Source organism: Oenanthe melanoleuca, chromosome 13, assembly GCF_029582105.1.
Source record: "Oenanthe melanoleuca isolate GR-GAL-2019-014 chromosome 13, OMel1.0, whole genome shotgun sequence".
NCBI classification, from domain to species: domain Eukaryota; kingdom Metazoa; phylum Chordata; class Aves; order Passeriformes; family Muscicapidae; genus Oenanthe; species Oenanthe melanoleuca.
This window is the reverse complement of record NC_079347.1, coordinates 14,458,408-14,480,296: the sequence shown is the minus strand read 5'-3', so window position 1 is coordinate 14,480,296 and position 21,889 is coordinate 14,458,408. Positions and strand designations below refer to the sequence as shown.

The 21,889-nt window shown below is 42.5% G+C and overlaps 2 protein-coding genes across 2 annotated transcripts in view; both read left to right on the top strand.

The window, feature by feature from the left end:
• Positions 1–7,166, top strand: part of DOCK2 (dedicator of cytokinesis 2) — a 150,968-nt gene extending 143,802 nt beyond the window's left edge. Inside the window, exons 49-52 of the mRNA XM_056502223.1 lie at positions 1,371–1,551; positions 2,835–2,955; positions 3,974–4,116; positions 6,045–7,166. Coding sequence (XP_056358198.1) covers positions 1,371–1,551; positions 2,835–2,955; positions 3,974–4,116; positions 6,045–6,119 — 520 coding nt within the window. The 3' untranslated portion in view covers positions 6,120–7,166. The remainder of the gene's footprint in view (positions 1–1,370; positions 1,552–2,834; positions 2,956–3,973; positions 4,117–6,044) is intronic.
• Positions 7,167–15,167: 8,001 nt separating this feature from the next.
• Positions 15,168–20,096, top strand: FOXI1 (forkhead box I1). The gene is made up of 2 exons (XM_056502222.1): positions 15,168–17,321; positions 18,318–20,096. Exons 1-2 carry the CDS (start codon positions 16,748–16,750, stop codon positions 18,869–18,871), a joined length of 1,128 nt encoding a protein of 375 aa, XP_056358197.1. The 5' UTR covers positions 15,168–16,747; the 3' UTR covers positions 18,872–20,096.
• Positions 20,097–21,889: the final 1,793 nt, after the last annotated feature.

Here is a 21,889-nt window from a genome sequence, read left to right as displayed (position 1 = left end):
GAAAATAACTATTTTAAAAATTAAATTACTTTTCAAAAATTTAACAAGATCTAGGGTTTTTTACAAGTTTCTTTTTATAGAGTTTTTAACTTAACTAGCATCTTTTTGTTTGTAAAATGTGAATAGGAAAGGAACAATTTTTACAAACTTGAAAAGGAGGTGGAAGATTTTTGTAAAGTCTGTAGTAATGTAAAATGCTTTGCCTAATGTGTTTTAACTGCAACACTGGAAAACAAAAAGGCTTTTAAGTTTGAAGGAACAATCACAGGTATAGCTTTTTTATCCATAAATTGTTTTTTTCTCTTTACAAATTATCCTTCAGGCACACAGAACTTCTTCCCAAACAAGGTACAGATAAAACTGAACTTGTTGAGCAGTGTTTGAATATTTTTTAAACATCTGATCTCCCTTTTTGACTGGTTCACTTTGAAAAAGTCCAGGGGTGCATGACCCTAATGTGAAAGGGTTGGTTCTTAGGACACCACTTGTTCTGCTTTGAGATTCCTGAGGCTCCTGCTGCCCTGCAGCTTCCCCTCCAGAAGGGGGGAGCAGACAAACATCATTTGTGTGCTGCAGTACAGCAGGACACCTCTGACAGAACCCACTGGAGCAACAGCATCCTGCACCTGCTTTTAGTTCTTGGGATGCTAATTGGTTTTTGGGAAGCACAGGTCACCAGAATCACCACACTTCTGGATATATCAATTTTTATGTTGTAACATAAGTTCAGTCCCATGTTCCTAAGGTTGAGATGGGAGTAAAGCTAGCACCAAAATAAAGCCAGCACTGATTTCATGGGCTTTGTTGTTGTTGTTGTAGTTTAGTGAGAAGTAGCCCAAATTTTAAACTGTAAAAATTAGCAGAAAAGAGAAGGTGGAGGGGAGGTTAATCTCTGGGTATGTGCATTCTTGTCCAATCTGGTGAAATAAATAGGAGGATGCATTTGAAACGTGGCAAGAGATGGCAATACTCAGTTCCACTTTGGTTCTTGTACAACCACAACAGCAGGTCTTGCTTTCAGCACCACAGTCACCACACATCAACTTGCCATGTCAGCTCTACTCTGTTCAGTTGAGGAGCTCTTAAGCTGCTGCACAAATCTTTAAACAGCAATTTGAGCTCATTTGAATGTTTTATGTTCTTCACTACATTTTAGGATGGTCACACTGCCTGAAGACACTTTATTTGTATCTCCAGCTGCCAGCTGCTGAAGCACATCAGATACTTTTGCCAGCAGTTTGCAAGGCTGCCTAGAAAGTAGAAGGAAAGAATGACCTGCATTTATATTTCATGGGGAAATGACATCAGAATACTAGCAGCTTTTAAAATATCACTCAGCAACTTGTACTTTCTTTCCTTTGCTCCTGCAGCTTTGATCTGGAAGCAGTGCTACCAAAGCAAGGAAAAGCAGAATCAGAGGAGACTGCTCCACAGATCAATCCTCATCCTGAAGTCAAGATGAGAAGGTCCAAAAAAAGAACAAAAAGAAGCAGTGTGGTGTTTGCTGATGAGAAGACAGCAGCTGATATTTCTATCACTGACATGAAAAGTGTATGTTACTGATTTAGTATTTTATAATCCATGAAAAAGAGGACATTACTCCTTTCCTTAGAAAAATAATTAAATATCCCAGAGAACTCCAGCTGCCATAAAGGGAAGATTGCAGGATGCAGAGATGATCTGTCCTGCCACGAATGAAACATGCAAGATGCTGTGGAGGAAACAAATCAGTGAGAAAATCAGATCATCTCTCCTGGCTTCTGGTGACAGATACCAGAGCTCCAAGGCTGCAGACTCTGAAGCTCAGAAAGGAGCACTGAGTGGGGAGGGTTAAGCTGCTTTTCTGTGGAGAGGCAATTGACTGTGCTGACATTTCATGGCAGCTCCTCACAGTCAGGGCTATTTCAAAAGTGATGAGCCCTGTACGTTTTGTACCTTGTTGTGGAACATGCAGCTGTTAGGAAATTGCAAGATTGCAAACAGAGCTCCTTAAATGGTGCCAGACTGAAGTTTGGAAGTGCTGGCATCTCTCGCTCCATAGATCATCCCAGGGCTTTTATTGCCCTGCTGGATCATTACAGTGACTTATGTAACTTACACTGGGCCCTTTTTATAGAGAGTTTAATCCTCAGGAGAATTTTATTTTAGTAAATGTCCTCTAGATACACAATCCATGTCTGAATTAAAAAGCCAGGCAGTAGCAGATTGTTGAATTACATGGAGGGAGCATAAATAATTTGATCAAAAATGTTTGAAGGAATCATCAAAGGTGAAATGAATGAAGTAGAAAGCCAAGACTGGGGAAGCACAGAGAAACTCACAGATGGTTGTGACTGTCTTACACTGCATGTCCTTATGCAAAAGAGAGATAAAGCACAGTCATGCTTTGAGAAGCACTGATATACAAAACCAAGTAACACCTTTGGTTTTTGATGAAATTTGATAACACATACACTAAACTGGGGATCCCACTGTGTATTGAGTTAGAGGATTTTCTTCTGCTTCAAAAAAGCAGTGACAAGGCTTTGCAGCAGCCAAGCTGGGCATGTTAATACGATAGAGAAAAATGTTTTCAAAACTTCATTTTGCTTTGCAGTTCACACATAGAGTTGTCTGATGGTATTATGCCAAAAATAGGCTAGGAATTCAGATTTCAGATCACAGATTGCTTCTATAACTTTGTTTAGAATTCTTTTTTTCTATGTAGAATGAAAAGTTTTTATCTAACTATAAATTATGTGCAAAGGTCTTGCATGTTTTTAGATTGTACATAATATGATACATGAACCAAAGCCTCAGTTCATCATTAATCTTGGGGCTTTTTTATTTAACAGCTCTCAAGGAAATACGAGTTCATGAGTGACACCAACCTCTCAGAACACGTGGTGGCACCTCAGAAAACTTCTGTCCTCAAGCAGATGAGCACTGTCAGTCGTTCCATGCCAACTATCCCAGGTAAGGTGCTTGCACTGGGCTGAGAGCTCTGAACTTTATTAGGGTGTTAAGAAAACAGCAATGAAGGGTTTGCTCCAAGCAGGGCTGGCAGATCTCCCCACCCCTGTGAAATCCTCTGGACAAAGGGTATTATTGAAGAGTGCACTGTGCATGTGAGGCTGGACTGCTCCAAATGCTTGGCAACACCATAGCACCTTGTGCAAAATGCAAATTCTAAAACTGAATTCTCAATTCTAAAACGGAGCTCCTGGAGCTCTGAATTTCACTTCCTTGTGCAGTGTGAGCATTCCTGCTGCCTAGAAGGAGGCAGGGTTTATTCAGCTTCCCTGCTGTGTAGGGTCTGAGGGGCAGAAACGAGGGCTCACAGCCAAGGGCAGTGTGTGAAACAGGGAGAAATGCTCCATGCTCTGCTTTGGGCATGAATATCCCCACAGGCTGCCCCATAACAGGATTTCAGCTTCTGGCTTTTGAAGCCAGAGAGGAATCCCATAGATTCCCTCACCATGGGAGGCAGGGGAAGCAAGATAACACAGCTGCCCCTAGACAGAGGGGTGGTTGTGTGAAAGAGAAGGGGAAAGGGTGGCTAAAGCTGGAGCTCATCTCTGGGCTGGGGCACACAGAGAAAACAGGCCCAGTTTCACCCCCTGGTTCCATAGGACATCCTATTTCTTAGCCTGCATTTCATCTATCCCTCCCACTGCCCCTCTCTTTCCAGATGCTGTAACAGATGTTTAGCACAACACACTGCCATGGCCCACTTCTTTGTCATGCATTTATCTATTTTTAATTCTTTGGCCACATTGGCTCTTTTTATTTTTCACTCATCAGTTTCAATGTAATTAAGTTTATTGTTTCCCTGTTATTCAATTTTTTTATTCTAAAGTTATAGCCAGATTAAAAATGTCTCAATTTTTTCTAGTCTTTGCAGTAGTTCACAATTTTGAGTTCTGCTTTGTCTTACAGTCTGACTCTCCTTTTTGGTTTTATTTTGTGTAACTAATATTGTTTCCATTCTAAGGATTAACTCTGTCTGTCAGCACTGTGGCACCCGATGAAACAATTGCCTCACACAGGCTGAGCCAGCCAGTGTTTCCTTCCACCTCAGATGGTGACAAGAAAACCTTCAAAAGGAAGAAAGTGAACCAGTTATTCAGAACAATGGTAGGTCCTGTGTGTTTGTAGGGGGGAGAAAGGAAGGGTTACATGTTCAAAAACTTTGTGATATGAAAATTAACTGTTTTTGAGACAAATAGGCTCATAAGTCAAACTCTGATTTTTTTTTCTTTGATGCTTTTGTCAGAGAGAGGGGTGGAAGCTTAATGTGGAAGCAAAGCTGGCTGTGGCAGCACTTCCAGTGGGAGGGATGATGGGATGGAGGGCTGAAAAGATGGAGAGGTGCAGGGATGGAGGGATGGAAGGATGGAGGGAGGGATGGAGGAGTGCAGGGCTGAAAGGATGGAGAGGTGCTGGGATGGAGGGATGCAGAGATGGAAGGATGGAGGGATAGAGGGATGCAGGGGTGGGGGGGTGCAGGGATTCAGAGAAGCAGGTCTGCAGGGCTGGAAGGATGCAGGGATGGAAGGATGAAGGAATGGAGGGGTGCAGGGATGCAAGGATGCAGGGATGCAGGACCGGGAGGATGCAGGGATGCAGGACTGAGAGGATGCAGGGATGGAGGACTGGAAGGGTGCAGGGATGCAGGACAGGGAGGATGCAGGGATGCAGGACTGGGAGGATGCAGGGATGCAGGACTGAGAGGATGCAGGGATGCAGGACCGGGAGGATGCAGGGATGCAGGGATGCAGGACAGGGAGGATGCAGGGATGCAGGGATGCAGGGATGCAGGGATGCAGGACCGGGAGGATGCAGGGATGCAGGACCGGGAGGATGCAGGGATGCAGGACTGGGAGGATGCAGGGATGCAGGTCCGGGAGGATGCAGGGATGCACCTGCGTGTGCAGTTCCGCTCCCTCACCGCGAGAGGGCGCGGGCGGCCCGCCGAGAGCCGGGACCGAGGGAGGGAAGCGGCAATTCCCGGTGGGATCGCGATCGGGACCGGGACTGGATCGGGATCTGGATCGGGATCGGGATCGGGATCGGGATCGGGATCGGGATCGGGATCGGGATCGGGATCGGGATCGGGACCCGAGCGGGGGGGCAGCGCCGGGTTCTGCTTGGGGCAGATGATGAGCGCCAAGTGGAAATCGGCTCCGGCTGGAGTCTCACTCTTGCTTAAAGCTGACTTTACTGACGTCTGAAATATTCACAAAATTAAAACTATTTCGTCTAACGTAGTGTTTGACAGGAAAAAAAATAACTCCAGAGCAGCCTTTCGAACACAGAACATGAAGGTTTTCCTACTTTGAAGGTAGTGGGTGACATTTAGTGCAGATGTAGGTAGCTACCAACATGTATTACTGCATAAGTATTCTGAAATATTTGTAATGTTTTACACTCCAACTTTTCTGAGCTTTCAATGCAAAGTGTTTGTTGTTTTGGTTTCATTTTTTCCTAGGCAATAGGTTTCATTTGTATTCATTACTTTCTGCAGTGTTTTGGGGTTTTCTTTAAAAAAAAATAAAAAATAAAAAATAAAAGGATAACACCTTCAGGGACCATATAGCAACATTTAGGAAAACCTTCAGTTAAATATTTTCATAATCACATTTTTCTGGTAGGAACAAGAATAACCTATTAATGTGAAGTCTGTAGTATTTCACTTACATTCAATTTATCACATACTCATTCTTTTCAGACCCAGGAGTTGCAGCTTTTCAGCACTATCTCATCCACTCATATTTAAACCTAAATAGCATATAAAATACAGAGGATAGAATGTTCCTTCTTACATTCTTACATCCTTCTTACAGGCAGAAAAAGGACTAACTACAGCTAAAATTCTAGTTGTAAAGTGCTTCATACCATTTTTGGAACACAGGTTTAAGGTTTTGCTGAATTGAAAACATGCAGGATTTGGTCAATGTATTTTCTAGCTACAGCTTAAAGGCACAAGTATTTAATACACATATTACTGAATCCAGCACAAAGTCAATTTTAACATATGAAAATCTGTTTTGGTGTTTTTTCAGCGCATTTCCAGAGTTCTGGAAGATGGAAAGCAGTCTGTGGAGCAGCATTTCAAAACTTCACCAACAGATCTGTGATCAGTTTTTACAAGACCACTTCTCAGCTGAAACTACTTATATCTACACACAAATATTCCATTTTAGGGCACCTAAAAATTACTCTACTCTAAAAAAAGGCACTGATGGAGAATATGAGCAACACCCCCATGGGCTCTGATGAGTTACTTGTGATACAGATACAGCAAAAACATTTGAGGAAAACACTGCAGGATGTGTCCACTGGGATTTGGAACAGAAACCTCTGGCTGTACATGTCAAAGGGAGCTGGATGATCCCTGGGACAAAGCTTGGGAAGTGACATGTGTGTAAAGGCCAGCAGCAATGCTCACTGCAAGCCAGGGTCTGTTCTTTCCAAAGAGCAGAGTTTTGGTTTTCTGGAGCTTGTACAGGCACCCTGCAGATATCCTTAAACCCTCTCTGGCAGTGTAGCCAAGGCAACAGATGGCTCAGCACAAAATAGCCACTGACAATTTACTGTGTGGCTGTAGCTGGATTTACAGCCCTCAGATCCCTCCCAGCACACTGCTCTGTATCCTCAGTCTTCCCCAGCTGATGTCCGTGGCTCTGACACCATTCCCTGAGTTATTTTCAGAACAGCAGCTATTATGTGGCAAACATGCAAAAGTTTATTTACACATGTGCAAATTGACCTTATGTCCAGCAGCATGATGAACAAAAGCTCCATTTTCTGCTGTTCAATAAAATGTTACAAATCTGGTTTATTTGCCCTGACCCTTTCTCCATGACATCTCCAGGTACCATCATGTGGAAGGTAATCATTTTTTACTGACAGCAAACAGAATTCTACAAGCCCAAGTTTTCTGGGTTCAGATTGATTTTCTGTGTCTTCTCACGTCCTGAGGTGGAGCTGCCAGGTGATGCCTCACTGGTGTGAAGCTCCACAGCACTGCAGATCAACACCTCAGAGCTTTTATAACCTTTCTCCAAGTGTGTTTTCCACATATAGGGGGGTCTAAAGGTGAATAATTTATTTCCTTCACTCATCCATTTATGTTTCAGACACTGACATAGGTTTATACTAAGTAAATAAAAGATGTTCTTGTACAGTGTTGTGGATGAGGGGACTGGCTTTGTTCCCATTTCTATGGATTTTGGGAAAGACAAAGAGGTTAAAGTAATTCTTTTGTGGAGTTCAATCTGTGAAAAGACACCTGCAGTTTGTTTAAACCTAAGTTTTTCTATCAACACTTTAACATAGAGTGTGAATAAATTAGTTTTATGAATTTAGGCTCTCTTTACAAGTTGTCTAGTGACCATTTTCTGTGAGAAGTTTGGAATATTTGCCATTGAAAATTATTGCTGCACCTTCACCAAGAATAACCATAGAAAGCAAAACAAAATGGTCCCAGTTTTAACACTAACTGCAGTGTTTGACATGAATTCTGATAGACTTTTGGTTTCATTTTGTTTTATTTGCTTTCCACAGCAACTTGATGATGCTTCTGAAGAGGCACAGAGGAAGAAAAAGGTTTTCCTAGGAAAGTCTTCTGTTTAATAGAGGAGGTTATCTGTGAGTGGGAGAAAGTGAAAGGCTGAAGGGTGCACATTTAACATCTTGCTAACCTGGGGGAAGAGAAGGGAGGGTATCAAAGCTGTCCTTCAATATTATCTGCAGGTACCCTGAATATAGCACAAAATAAACAAGTATTTTAAAAGAAAAGGTTTTATTCTAGTGGAAATGAGTAAGAAGAGGACTATTTAGGAGCTGTTTATTCTTTGTAAAAATACCTGTTAAAGGTTACCTTTCATTTCTTGTATCTTGCAGAGATATTTTCAGGTGAGTGGAATAATAGAGTTTTACCTCTAGCTGTTATTATAAATTGTTATTGGAATACTGTAACTCCAAATAAAGAAGTAGCAGAAGTGGCAGTGAAAGAAGTGCCCAGAAACAAACAACAGGAAGGCAGGAGCATGATGTCCAAAGAAAGTTTGGTGTTGGGTGTTAAGCCAGTGGTTCAAGATTCATACTTGTGTTTTGCTCAGATTTTACAACAGTTTTTGGTGAAGGGTTTAGATTCACATTTGGTATACTAAATATCAGCGATAATTTTATTTGTTGTCCCACACCACAGATTATCCTTCTCTTGCCAGCCTAAGTTCCAAGCCTGAAATCATGTCAATCAACTCTGAACAGAAAAGCAAAATTAACTAAGAAAAATAGTTGTCAAGAACAGGGCATTCATAGAACTGGAATTTTAAGCATGTTTGGACAACAAGCTGCAGCCTTTCACAAGTTTCCAGAAACTGTGGATACTGACATTTAGTCCAAACAAATGAAGGACATCATGAAGGACAATTGATGCCCTGGGACAGAAAAGTGCCAGTGTGGCAACATCTGTTTAAAAATGTGAGTGAGCACTGATTGCTGCCATTTCTGTCATGAGCTCCACAGGCCTTTAGTTCATGTGTACAGAGGTGGGGGACAGGACCTGTGTTTGACATTCTTTGAGGTGAAGCACAGAGGGCAGCAATTTCCTCCAGGACAGGGTCAGGCTTTGGCTGCTGTGAGAGAATGAGTGCAGCAGGAATGTTCAGCTCTGCCTGTGCAGGTCAGGAGCACAGCATGCTCTCTGTGCTCTTCTGTACCTGCTATTTCCCTTCTCTCTGGCATTTCCAGTCGTCTGGCTGGTGACAGTCTGGTTTGCTCTCACATGGCACTGGGATAATGATGGGGCTGTGTGGTCTGTAATTAATGAGCTGTTTGCAGGGGCAGGAAAGCTGCAGGTGCAGCTGAGATTTGAAGAGCTGACCTGCACTGAGGTGTTGCACTGCAATAACCTAAGATGCATTTAAGCTGCACACATAGTTCAGTTTAGGCAGAAATCTCAATTTTAGCCAGACACAGGTGCCTGGGTGTCTCTGAGCAGCACAGCACCATGTTGGAGGTGCTGGTCCAGCCCCAGGAGCTGCTGTGTCAGTGCAGCACAAGGTCTGCACAGCAAATGTTGGCATTTACCCACATCAGGGTACTCAGAGTATCCTTACCTGACTTGGGCATCCAGCCTGCCCTTGATAGTGCCATAAAGCCATACCAAGTCCTTATTATGAAATTATGACTTAAGTATTCATTCTGGGGGGAAATTATTGCCCTTAAAATCTCATTAAAAATTAGCTGGTGTGAGCTGTAGGAAAATGGTCAGAGTCTAAGTCAATAAGGATCAAATTTCTGAGGAGGAAGGAGAGTTTTATTAAAGATTTTACAGACCTTAGGAACACGTTGTTCTGGAACTTGGATGTGTGATAGGTCTGTGTACCTGCTTGACATTGAACTCTTATCTCTATCACACACAGCCTGTAACCTTCTTTATTAGACACTAGAAATTGTGGGTGAGAAGAATCATGAAACGGTTTGAGTTGGAAAAGACCTTAAAGGTCAGCTTTTCCCAGTCCCCACTGGGGGTACTGGTGCCACCCTGGTTATGCTGTGAGGAGTCCTTTGACACATTAGACATCACTGAATTCATTTGTTCCCCTCTGATCATGGGATGAGGGCACTTTTAGAAAGAAGAGGTAAAGAGAAAGTAGTTTTATTTTTTATTAAATCTGGTTTATGTTTAAGTCAGCCAAGGTCCAGGAATTGTATTTAAAGGCACCCAACCACATAATTGTCTTGCTCACTTTCTCTTCTGTTTTCAAGGATTTTAGCTTAAGTATCATTAAAACATCAGAGGATCCTTTTTTAGTTTTTTTTTTGTTTTGTTTTGTTTTGTTTTTTGTTTTTGTTTCTGTTTTGGTTTTTTTTTGTTTTTTTTTTTTTTGTTCTAGCTTCAGTACAAAACTATTCAAATAATGGAGCATTTATCCCAGAGACTGGTTCCATATATGCCAATGTCAATGGGTATCATCCAGAATTAGGGCATTCTGTTTAAAACAAAAGCACAAGTCAATTCTCCAGAGTGGAGGAAGATAAAAGGAATAACTTAACCAAACACAGCATTTTTCTCATTTAGAAATCAAGAGAAATCAGCGGATTTAAAGCCAACTTTTGTTTTGCAGCACCCATTTTTTAAAAAAACTGTTTCCAAGGAGGAAAGAAAACGAAATAATTAAGCATTCTTTCCCTCATTATTTTTTTGGATGAAGGGACATCCATCTTTTTAGATGTGTCTCTTTATTTTTTTAAGAATATGGAAGCCTCCATGAAAAAAAAGCTTGCAGCCATCTCCTATCCTTGGAGAAGGCACTCCATGGAACTTCAATTTCCCCGCCAGAACTCAGCTCCTACTTGCCCTTAGGCATTCAAGGTCCTTCTGAGGGGGAACATTGAGCAACACTCCAGGGGCTGCCCTCAGCTGGAAGGACTTCAGCATTGGCAGCGTTTACTGCTCTGGGGTGAGGACAGAATTGTTCTTTATTGACTCTGAGTAATTTTCTGTTCTGATTTGCTCTCATGATGCGGCATGTGCTAAAGATTAACACTGTAAATGAAGAATTGCTCTGCAAACAAACCACGGCTAGGCCACTGATTTCATAAACTTTTAAATGTTAGGTAAATTTAATCATGGCTTTAAAGTGAGGACAGCTGGATCTGATTGGGTTTTGTACAGAATTATCCTTTTTCAATGTAGTTTTTTGCTCCAGAACAGCTTCTGTGGCTGACCCTGTGCTGAGACACTGTGAGTGTCAGAGCTGGAACAAATGAAGCATCTGTGATAATGATTTTTTTTCATGTGGATTAATGCACCCTGCAGCTCCAGATCCCCATTCTGTGTGTGGGTATTCAACCTGCATTTAGTACCAGGTTCATTGCCAGGCATGACTGACCTGTCATTCACAGTTAACCCTTGACAGGCCTTGCCAGTGCTTGGGTTAGTTCAGCTCACGGCAGGTGGCTGCTGATGGTGTCCCCATGGGTATGAATGGTGACTGATTCAAAAGGTGATGGACATCAGAAAACAGGCAGGAGGGCAGCCAAAAAATACTTATATAGGTGAGGCAGCAGGACTCTTGTACTGTTGTAACTAGAAAAGTCTGAACAAATCTCCACGTTTGACAGATACTTTGAGGGAAGACTTTGTGCAGAATGTTTATTTATATACTTTTAGATATAAGAAAACACCCCTGGATAGAGTAGCTTTAGATGAAGACCTTTCAACTTTGTATGGTATTTTATTGTACACTAAAGTATCTTATGATTGGATACCTGGATTCTACAAATAATGAGGAATGCAAAACTTTACTTCAGTTGCTTTCACACTCAGGGTAGCACTAGTGCACAGTCCCTGAATTCAGAGAGTTCTTCTTTACAACTGCATTTGGACTAATTTCACAAGATGGGAAAAGAGGAATATTGGAAATCAGGATGGGGAAACAGAAAAGGAAAAAAAAAAATTAAAAAAGAAAAAGAAAACTAACCTAAAACAAACACATCTTTAAATCTACCAGAATTAGGGAAAGTTTAAAATGTTTACATATCGAATGGCTTATTTTCATGGATCCCGATGATCCTGGGCAGTCCGCAGCAGCTGTGCACTCCCAGACAGTGTCGCCGGGGGGCGACAGGATGTCGCGATAGTGGGCCCGTGTCGCGGCTCTGGGGCGCAGCGCAGCTCCTGGAGCTGCCAGGATTAACAGCGCCCTGAAGCAGCCTGTTGGCAGGCTGGGTCATCTCAGCTTGCTGCACTCAAACCTGGCGGCAATAAAACAACCTGGAGTTATCTCTGCCTGGCCGTGTCCGCAGAGAAGTTCCCGGCGCTGGCACCGATTCGCTTTCCAGCTTCAGCTTCTAATTAATTTCCCCCAAGTGTTTGTGTCGTGCAAGTACTGAAGGGTATAAAACACTGAAAAAACTTTTTTTCCTCAAAAAAAGGAAGTGATGTTTTCTGAAAAGTTCTGGGGTTCTAAAATGTCTTTTCAGTGAAATCTCCATTTGAATAGTGGAGAGGGAGGAGCTGATTTACCCACAGCAGCAAATAACTTGATGTTGAAATGTGACTGAAACAAAAGCAGTAGCATGTTGCTACTTTTTTTTTTTTTTCTATAAGTCATTGAAATGCATTGAAATTAATAAATTAATTTCATCGAAGTGCACAAGAGTGCAAACTTTGAAGGGTTTTGGAAGTGTGTACAGATTAATTTCTTCAGCAGCTGTGTTGATGTCCATACAAGATCTCATTTAATTTTAGCACCATTGATTTCTTATATAAACACACATTTAGTGGTGAGAGTCGAAGAACAAGCAGGTAGTCTGAAAGAGGCAGCCCTGTTGGCTGCTCAGGAGCTGCAGCAGTGGTGAGGCTGTCAAAGTGTAATTTATGGAAGGGTCTGTATCTCTATTAATTTCCTATAACTGGGAGGGACACCTCAGATTCTACCACGGGAAGGATTTGTCACAGATTGCAAAGGGAAGTTGTGGATTCCTTGGCTGCCTGTGGCCTGTCACAACTGATACACGAGTCAGGGGACACCTAATCCCCTCCACCATATTTATTATATGTTAGGAGATGGTAGAAAGCCTTTTTGGAGGTAGGAGTTATGACTATTTTATTGTCATCATTCCCATGGTCAGAGAGCAGCTACGAGCCCTTACAAGATTTCACAGCCTTCTAAAAACCCAGTTATAAACTTGCTTCAAAAATCCACAGTGATTTGGAAGGCTTGAAAAGTCTAGGGGCATTCTAGCATTGCAGCACTTATGGCACAGATCCAAATGATATTGCCTTTTCCATTAATTTAATGTTCAACCTGCCTTTCTAGAAATAAAGTTCAGTTCCCCTGTTTTTGCAGTGCTGTATTTTACATTTCTTTTGCTTTTGTAATGTCCTTGAGATGACATTGCTTTGCCTGCTACAGCCTGTTCCTTCTCATGGTGTGGTGTATTTTGTGGATATGCTGGGCAGATGACTAGTGGAATAAGACATGAAAACTTCTAGAAGTAATCTACTAGGCAACCGAGGACATAGAGAAATTTTCACTGTGTGAAAATGTCTTATTGATGACAAGTTCCTGAATTCAGGGTGTGAATTGTTTGAAATAAGATGGGTTGCTTGGTATATTGACTTACATATGGACTATTTTCTTTTAAAAACAATTTTCCCCTCTTCTCTGTGACCACAGGAGTCATTTGTACGAACCTTGTGCTGGTGTGTGCACACCTCTCCTGAGTCACTGCATTTCAGAAACACAGGATGTGTAGGTTACTGTGGAGTATAAGTGGAAATGCTGAGAAATCTGAGTTTAAATGAAATTAATCTGAACCTTTCTCAACCCAAGATTTCAGATCTTATCTTTTCTTTTATAGAGGGGTAGTCAGCCTGAAGAAATATGGCTGGAGTAGAGGGGTACATGGGAGATGACCTAAAAAACCTATGGATAACAATGGTTCTGTCAGGGCAGGGCCCCAACCCTGCAGATTTTGGAGCTTCACTCAAGAAACTGAGAGGAGCAAATATTTGTACAATGCAAGAGTTATCAACAGTCTTGGGTTTGACAATAGTCTGTGGTTGACCAGGCTTCCAGCTGGTAGAGACTCAGGGCTGTGCAGTGCTGGAATGCAGTAAAGAGATGTTAAAAATATGATGTGTCCTGCCTAGTCAGACCTTACTGACCCAATGCATTTGGAAATAATGATCACTAAACTTTCTCCAGCAGCAGTCTCCAATTTATTTGTAGGTTTTTTAATCCCTAAACAAGATCTGTTAGCATAGCTTGGTCAGCATGCCACTTTTTCCCAGCCCCTTTATATGGAAGCCTCACTGGTTTTCCTTCTCTTTTCTACACTTTTGGGATTACTACCTTCTTTCAGCCCTGCCAGAAGGAAGACTATGAGTGGTGAAGACCCCAGGACAGTATTCCTGGTTAGACTCAATTTCCTCCAGTTCTGACCCAGCCACCAGAGCTTGAACAGGGTTGGTTCTCTCCTTGCTGCCTCCTTGCCTGCAAAGGAGCATCTGCAGCAGAAGAGCACCCAGGAGTGTGTGCAGCAGCAGCAAGGTGTGCCCAGAGTACTGACAAAGTGCCTTTTTCCTGGCACGGTTTATAGTCTGAGTAAATCAGGCCCAGCCAGCCTGGAAGTGCTGCTGATGGGATCGTGTCCCTGCTGGAAGCTGTGCCAGCACAGCCATGCCAGGGAGGGATCAGACTTTGCCCCCCTTTCACAGCTCCATGGGCAGCAGCCCAGATGTGTCTGCACCTCCCTGCTGTAAAAGCAGCACTTTCCCTCCTCAGCCACACCAGTCCCTGCCTTGCTGGGACACTTTGCTCAGGTGGGAGGGCTGGCAGGGCTGGGCATCCCCAGGCAGCAGCACAGCACAGCTGGGGCTGCCCCTGCTCACTGCACGGAGCTTCAGCAGCAGTCATGGGCACAGGAGATCTTCCAGCCTTCCCCAGCAATGCTTTTTCCCTTTGCAATGCCTGGGCTTTTTTCAAAGCTTGTTTTCACTCAGCATCCACTTGAGTGTGTTTTTATTGTCACTGTGCATGCAGCATACCTCAGGGAATGAGTATTTAGATGTCACTCATCAAAGTCCATGGTGCAGTTAGTTGAATTTTTTACTTCTTGAAATAAGTTTACAAGTTTTTCTTGTTTTCAAGGGGTTTTTGGCAAAAATCTAATTCATTGAGCAGGTCAAAAATGTATGATGTTTACCTTTCTCACTATATTCTGCTCTTCAGTTAATTCTAAATGTGGTTTTACTAGTGTTTCTTATATGTTTTATTCTATTGACTCTTCTCTAAATGAATTGCTATTATTAGCAATATTTCTACCACTATTTGGAGGAATCCATATATAATTTTAAAATATAACTCTATGTTAGAAAGTTAACTAGGAAGATGTAGGGGATGTTGCTCAAATAATATTTTGCATGTTTGTAACTCAGATTCTTATGGTGAAAAAGATTATTGCAGATTAGCCCCTTGAGGAGGCTCACATTATGAGCTCCTGAAAAAATATTTTTTTTCTTCCTTTTTTCTTGTCCAAGTCACCTTTTACACAGTAGTTGTCACCTAGAAAATAAGCCAGTCCCACCATGCTCCACTTAACTGTTGACTGTTTAATGTGTGTCTCTGAACAGGTTATTTAGCATTTACATATTCTGAGCTCTCAGCCATTCAAATTAAAGTAGCAGCTTGTTTGTTGTGCTACAAATGATTTTCTGTGCAGTGAAAGCATGGATTTTTAAAGTAACAGCTGTAGAGCTGCATTTCTGAGCTGGCAAATTGGCTTGCTTTGTCATGCTGTACTCAATATTTTAGCAGTATTTCCAATGGAATTTTTTTTCATACCTTTCAAAGCAGCAATATGGACATGACATTAGTGAATCACTAATTCTTAGGGAGTGGAGAGACTTGGTGGTTGTGCTACAGCACAAAAGATAAAAATAAATGTGTGACAAAGTAAAAGGCCTTTGGTAGAGCCAGGAATTCAAATCCATGGGACAAAACTGGTGTTTCTGCAGAAATTATAGTACAAGAGCTATGTGTAAGGCCCTGTCATACCATGACTTTCTTTGATTGCATGGGTATTAGGGCTGAGGCAAGTTTTAAATGATGTGTGTGCCTTAACCACAAAAAAATATGCAAATATCACTGTGAAGGGAACTGCAGCTCTGCTCTCCCTCCAGTGCAGACGTTCATGCAGTGGAGGGAGAGCTGCCATCCTGAGGCAGGGGTGGTGAGATTGCAGCTCTGCTCTTTCCTCCCTCAAACATGCAGGGTGCCATGCAAAGCACTATGATTTCTGCAAATCATAAAAGGGCTAGAGGTTTTTCCTTATTAGTTAATTTTAAGGAATCAGCTTTTCTTTGTATAGATACAGATGAAGTTACCGGAACCTGGCTAAAAAAGCTGTGCCAAACACTGTCACTGCTTTCCTGTTTGGAAGTTGTGCTGAGAGGTTTTACGAGCTCCCTGCACCAATCCTGCAACTAAGAGGAAGAAGAACGTAATGATTTCCCATCTCAGTTCACCAATTAAACTCTAAAGAAAGGTTTGATTATTAAGCTTGAAATTTTTTTCCGCAGAAGATTAATCCTTACTTTAGGGAGTTAATTCCATTTATATCAGTAAGATTACTCACGTGAGTAACCAGCCACAGAATTTGCCTGTAGTACTGTGATTGCCTAGGGGGAAGTACAAGCAAGTCTGCAATTAAAGTTACAAAAGGAAAAGGTCTGACCTTTTCTCTTCTTTTTTCTTTTCTTTTCCTTAAGTATATATCTCTATTGTTTCATTGACTAGTGACAATGGCTTTTGCATTCTGAGGTGTTACTAACAGCAGCACAAAATGGCTTTTCTTTAACAAGAAAAAAATAGGAAAAAAAAAAAAGCTTCACTGTGAAAGGTAAAAAGAGGAGGATCTCTGAATTTTAACTTCAAGAAGCCCTAGGCTTTCTTCATGTGCATCACATTAGTGGAAAATTCCTTCATTCATTTAAGAAGATAAACAGTTGTAACTTTCACGTTTGGTTGATGTGACATCGATGACTGACTGGGACTGCCAGCATTCCAAAAAGGATATCGTCCTCATCTGCAGCCACTCAGGGCTGCGGGGTGGAGCCTGCAGCACAGGCTGAAACATTTACAGGTGCATAAGTACCTAGGGAAGGGCACAGGTGATGCACCTGTCCCAGGAAAGGAGCACTAGCACAGGTGTGTCACAACTCCCCAGCTGCCGGGGTTAAAGCATGAGCTTCTTTGACCCACAGACGCACTCCCCGCCTCGCTGCAGCCCACAGTTCCCAAATATCGGCCAAGAGCCTCCGGAGATGAACATCTACTACGAGAACTTCTTCCACCCGCAGAACATCCCGAGCCCGCAGCGACCGAGCACCTTCGAGACGACGGATTACAGCGCCACTCCCAACCCCTACCTCTGGCTAAATGGACCTTCCATCACCCCGCCATCGTACCTGCCAGGATCCAACACCAGCCCCTTCATTCCGCAGTCGTACGGGATGCAGAGGCAGCTCCTGCCCAACGTGCACAGCTTGGGAGGAGCTGACCTTGGCTGGCTTCCCCTGCCGTCCCAAGAGGAGCTGATGAAGCTGGTGAGACCACCTTACTCGTACTCTGCCCTCATTGCCATGGCCATCCACGGGGCTCCTGACAAGAGGCTGACTCTGAGCCAGATCTACCAGTACGTGGCTGACAACTTCCCGTTCTACAACAAAAGCAAGGCTGGCTGGCAGAATTCCATCCGGCACAACTTGTCTCTCAACGACTGCTTCAAGAAGGTGCCTCGAGATGAAGATGATCCAGGTATAGCCCTCTCCCCCTTTTCCCCCACCTCTAATTAAACTTCATGAATTTCAAAATACTCAGTGCACTGTAAAAAGACATCGTAGCCCATAGACACAGTAGCACTTTGTTTTCTAAGGTTGAACAGAAAGCAGCTGGGCATAGCTGAGGTGTGAATCAGTGTTGCTGTGAGATCTCTAGAGGGAAGGGAAATCTCTCCTGCCCTGGGTCTTCTTGAGAATGGATCAATGAGCTGAGCTTGAGACTCAGCACCCACAGGAACACTTAACTGGGCAAGGCACACTCAAAACCCATCTGGTGTAATGCATGACTTGTGTCGGACTTAACTGGGAATCCAAGGGAGGGGGATTTGTCAAAGAAATCCAGTGTCTTTGGGGAGTCAGCATTAATTCTCAAGAAGAGACCAGGCTGCTTTTTTTCATTTGTTTGTTTCAATTAGTGTTTTCCTTGAAATGACACCCTTGCCATTACCAACCCCTTGGCTTGGTAAGCTGTCAAATATTCCTGTATTCATGGTTTCCTATCAATAGCTGTTAAGAACCACTGAGAATCTTAAAAGTTGATTGAAATTATTCTGCAGTAGAGGGCCAGAAGTCTCTTCCTTCCTAGTTAGAAATCTAGGCTACCCCACTGAATCTGGAGGAGCAGCCCAATGTGAGATTTGACTACTCTCTGCCATAAATTCTGAAGACCAGCTGTATACTGAAAACCTCTTTCCCTCACCAAGAAAACAAAACAAAAAGTCCTCCCAGTGACTCCACTTTTAGTTTTGCCTGTGTGAAGAGTCAGAGCTAAAAGATAGAACCCAGAACTTTAAATTTCTTTTCTGAATTCAACAGATTTGTATTTTTGAGTGACTAAAAATACATGTGTATTGCTCATGCAATTGTTCTGTTTCTGTGAAATGAGAGAAGCACTGTAAAGACCTAAATGACTGGGTTTTTTGTTTGTGTGCATATTTTTAAATTTAAAGTGTGGATTTCTTTCCTTTGACAGGAAAAGGGAATTACTGGACTCTGGACCCGAACTGTGAAAAGATGTTTGACAACGGAAACTTTCGCAGGAAGAGGAAGAGGAAGTCTGACATTGAGGCCAGCGCTGCTGCTCTTGCGTCCGAGAAATCCGAGGACAGTACCCTGACTGGCAGCCCCAAAGCTGCAGAGCATCAGGATATCTTGGAAAGCTCATCACCTGGGACTGACAATTCACCTGAGAAAGAATCTCCTCCTCCCTCCTCCAGCAGCCCGTGCCTCAGTAACTTCCTCTCCAGCATGACCGCCTATGTCCACGGCTCCAACTCGGGGAGCCGCTCCGGGCCCGTGGGACTCAGCTCTGAACCCATTGACAAAATGGGGCAGAACATGGTAGGCTTCAATTCCTACTCTCCACTCTCCAGTATCCCCAGCCATGGTGTGGGAGACTGGTCCAATTCCATGCCTTCTGCTCACCTTGGCCACAGCAACTCAGTGCTCAACCAGTTTAACACCCATTTTTACAGCAGCCTCAGCACAAACAACACCCTGTACTCCAGGGAAGGGACAGAGGTTTAGAGGAAGGATTCTGGACACTAGAGGATAGTTATTTATGAGAGGAAATGATCCATGGGCAGGTGATTAGCATTAGCCTCTTGTCTCTAGGGCCACACTGCACCCACCTCCTGACAGCCACAAACTTGTTACCCATTATACTGAAATCACAAACACCCCACATTCAGCAGCTCCACATGAAAAATCAGGGATCATAGGAGGAAGAATAGTGAAAAGTTCTCCTCAGACACTGCTTGTACAGCTGCCAGCCAAGGTCCTCTACAGAAGTCCTTGAGAAGTTACAGCTTGCCTTAGGCAGGAGGCTCTTTCTGGCATGGCATTAACATTGCTGTGCTTTTTAAAGTGATAACAGAAATGTTGTGGTACTTTTAAATATCCTGTTTTCAGGTAAAAGCTGCCTGTACTAAATGCTCAGCAAGTTCTTATTTGGCCAAAGCTCTCCTGAACACTGCAGGTTCCATAATAAAAACCACTATATAGTGAGTAACAACCAACATTGAATGGTGAGTGCAGTCTTTGGCTTTCTCTCGTGCCAGTGCAGACCTTGTCTGAAGCCAGACCCCCTTCCACTCCCAGGGGGAATGTGGCTGTGCAGCAAACTGACATCATCATGGGCACAACAGGGATTTTGAAGCTAAAGGGAAGCATAACAAAATACACTGGAATTGTCTTCTGCTGTTGGACCTTTGTGTTTTCAGTTCTAATTACAGGGTCAATTTTATTCCTTACATGTGTAAATCTAGTCATGTAAGGGAAACAGGACCTGTCCTGAATCCTGAATATATAAATATATATATTTAAGACATATTTTTTCTAAGAAGAAGACACATTTGTTATATCATAACATTCTACATGAACCATTTCAACTGAGTAAAGGGTTTGAATACTGGGGTGGGAGGTGAGGGAAGAAGAAAAGGAAGGTAAGAAGTTTAGCTGTCTCTGAATTTTAGTTTCAAAGGCTGGATCTTTCAGAGTATCAACTCCAGATATTGTAAAAAGTCTCTGTACTGTATTATTTTCATTTTGTAAAAGTCTGTGCTGTTTGTCCTTATGTAAATATTACAAATAATTCTTATTTTTCCTACACTCTACTGTAGCAACAAACATTTCAAAATATAGAAGAAGTTTTTTTAAACCAAGACTTGACTCGAGTTCCACATTTTTATGTAGAGTAATATCTCAAAATGGATAAACCCAGAAGCATTTTTAATAAAGCATTTGTGTAGAAGAGTGTGTATTTGTGTTTGTTTTTCCTGCACTATTTAAGCCTTTTAAAGTCTCTTTATCAGCTGGACTTGAGCAATTTGTGTGAGGAAGAGCAGGGCAGTGGTAGCAGAAGGTCAGATGCTGAGATGACATGTCCAGGCCAACAGCATTTGCATGCCTGGCAAATATAATTGGCTGCTATTATGCAAAATACCATCACTGAATAAAAATCACCCTTGGAGTTTTCCTGCTGGAGCAAAGTGGTGCCAATCATTTAAAATTTCAGAAGGCAGACTGTTTTCATGTGTCAATTAGCCAATATGACTGCAATTTTCCTGCATTCTTATTTATTATTTCATTTCTTTTATGTTTCAAGTTTTTCACTATCAAGGTTGCTCTGACTTTTTCCTAGTGTTAGATCCACTATAATAAATTGCCATTGGGAATTGAAGTCTACCTACACTACTAACACCTCTGTTCAATAAGAAGAGAAAAGGACAAGTGGTGTCCTTGTGCCATCACTGTAAGTTTCTCTCAAGTCAGGCACGTGCTGAGGCCTGAGCTGTAACTCCTGCCCCAGAATCTTCCAGCCTTTACAGAATCTCAGTGTGCTGGGTGGGCTGCAGTATGCCCTGCATCTCTGCAGAGGCAGCATTTGTCATAGAGAAACATTTCAGTCACTGTGCTTTTGCCTTGGACTCAGCAGAGATGCCACAAATTGCCCAGAAATACAGTTCCTGTAGAATACATGGTCCACAAACTCAGAGGAACTGTTTTCTTTAGTGCTAAAATGGAAAATGTTCCATTATGAACTTAGAGATCAAAAGTATGGGGGGAAAAAGGTGGAAAATAAAGTAAGAGGAATGACATTGCTAAGTGACAGCAGAGAGTAAAAAGCAACTCCTTTGTTACTTTGTTTGACTCTCCTAGTGCCCAATCCCAAATAGTAACAGGAACTCCATATAGGTGTGCACAAAAACAAGCTTGTGCCTTGCTGCTTCCCAGATGCAGTCAACCCAATCCACTCTTGGCTTCTGCATGCTGAAGAAGTGTTGCCAGAATTCCAGTTCACAGACAAAGGTTTGTTCTCCAGTGGCTTCCCTGAACACCAAGGAATTGGTTCCCCTGAAGCCACTGAGCTGGCTTGGCACATCAGCTCAGCTGGTGGAGCTGCTCTTCAAGGAGAAGTGGAAAGGTGATTGCATGCATTTTAATCCTATTTCTCCTCCAAACAGCACTACTTTGTAATGAAACAAGTCTTCATCTGTACTTTTGTCTTTTTCAGAGAGAGCTGGTTTTGGTAACCAACCATGTCAATGCATTCCTGGAGCTCCTGCACATCAGTGAAGCAGCTGCAGGGAAACTTAGCAGCTATTCTCATATGAGCAGCAGCACTGCTCTGTCAAAGGTAATGCTCCCCTTCCTGTATTTTACCAATATGATCAGTGTAAGGGTTTTGGATGCAAGAGCATCTGGGTTTTAGGGATTTTTTTTGCCTATTATTTTGTTTGTTTAAGTATGCTATTAAAGACACTACAAATGTTGGACTCATAATTAAAATATATTTGAAATATCACTGATCTTTATAGATCTATAGTGAGATTAATAAAAATATTTACTAAACTGCTCAAAAAGAGAATCTGGGCTCCATGAACTCTGAATAGTTTTCCCTGCTAAGATTCTTGATTGATTAGTTCATTTTTAGAGTGTGTTTTGTGTTGAGACACAGCTGTCTTCACATACCACCGTGTTTCATGACTCTGCAATTATTTGTTCCTGGTTTAAATGTTAACCCTTACAGGCTGCTCCTGTCTC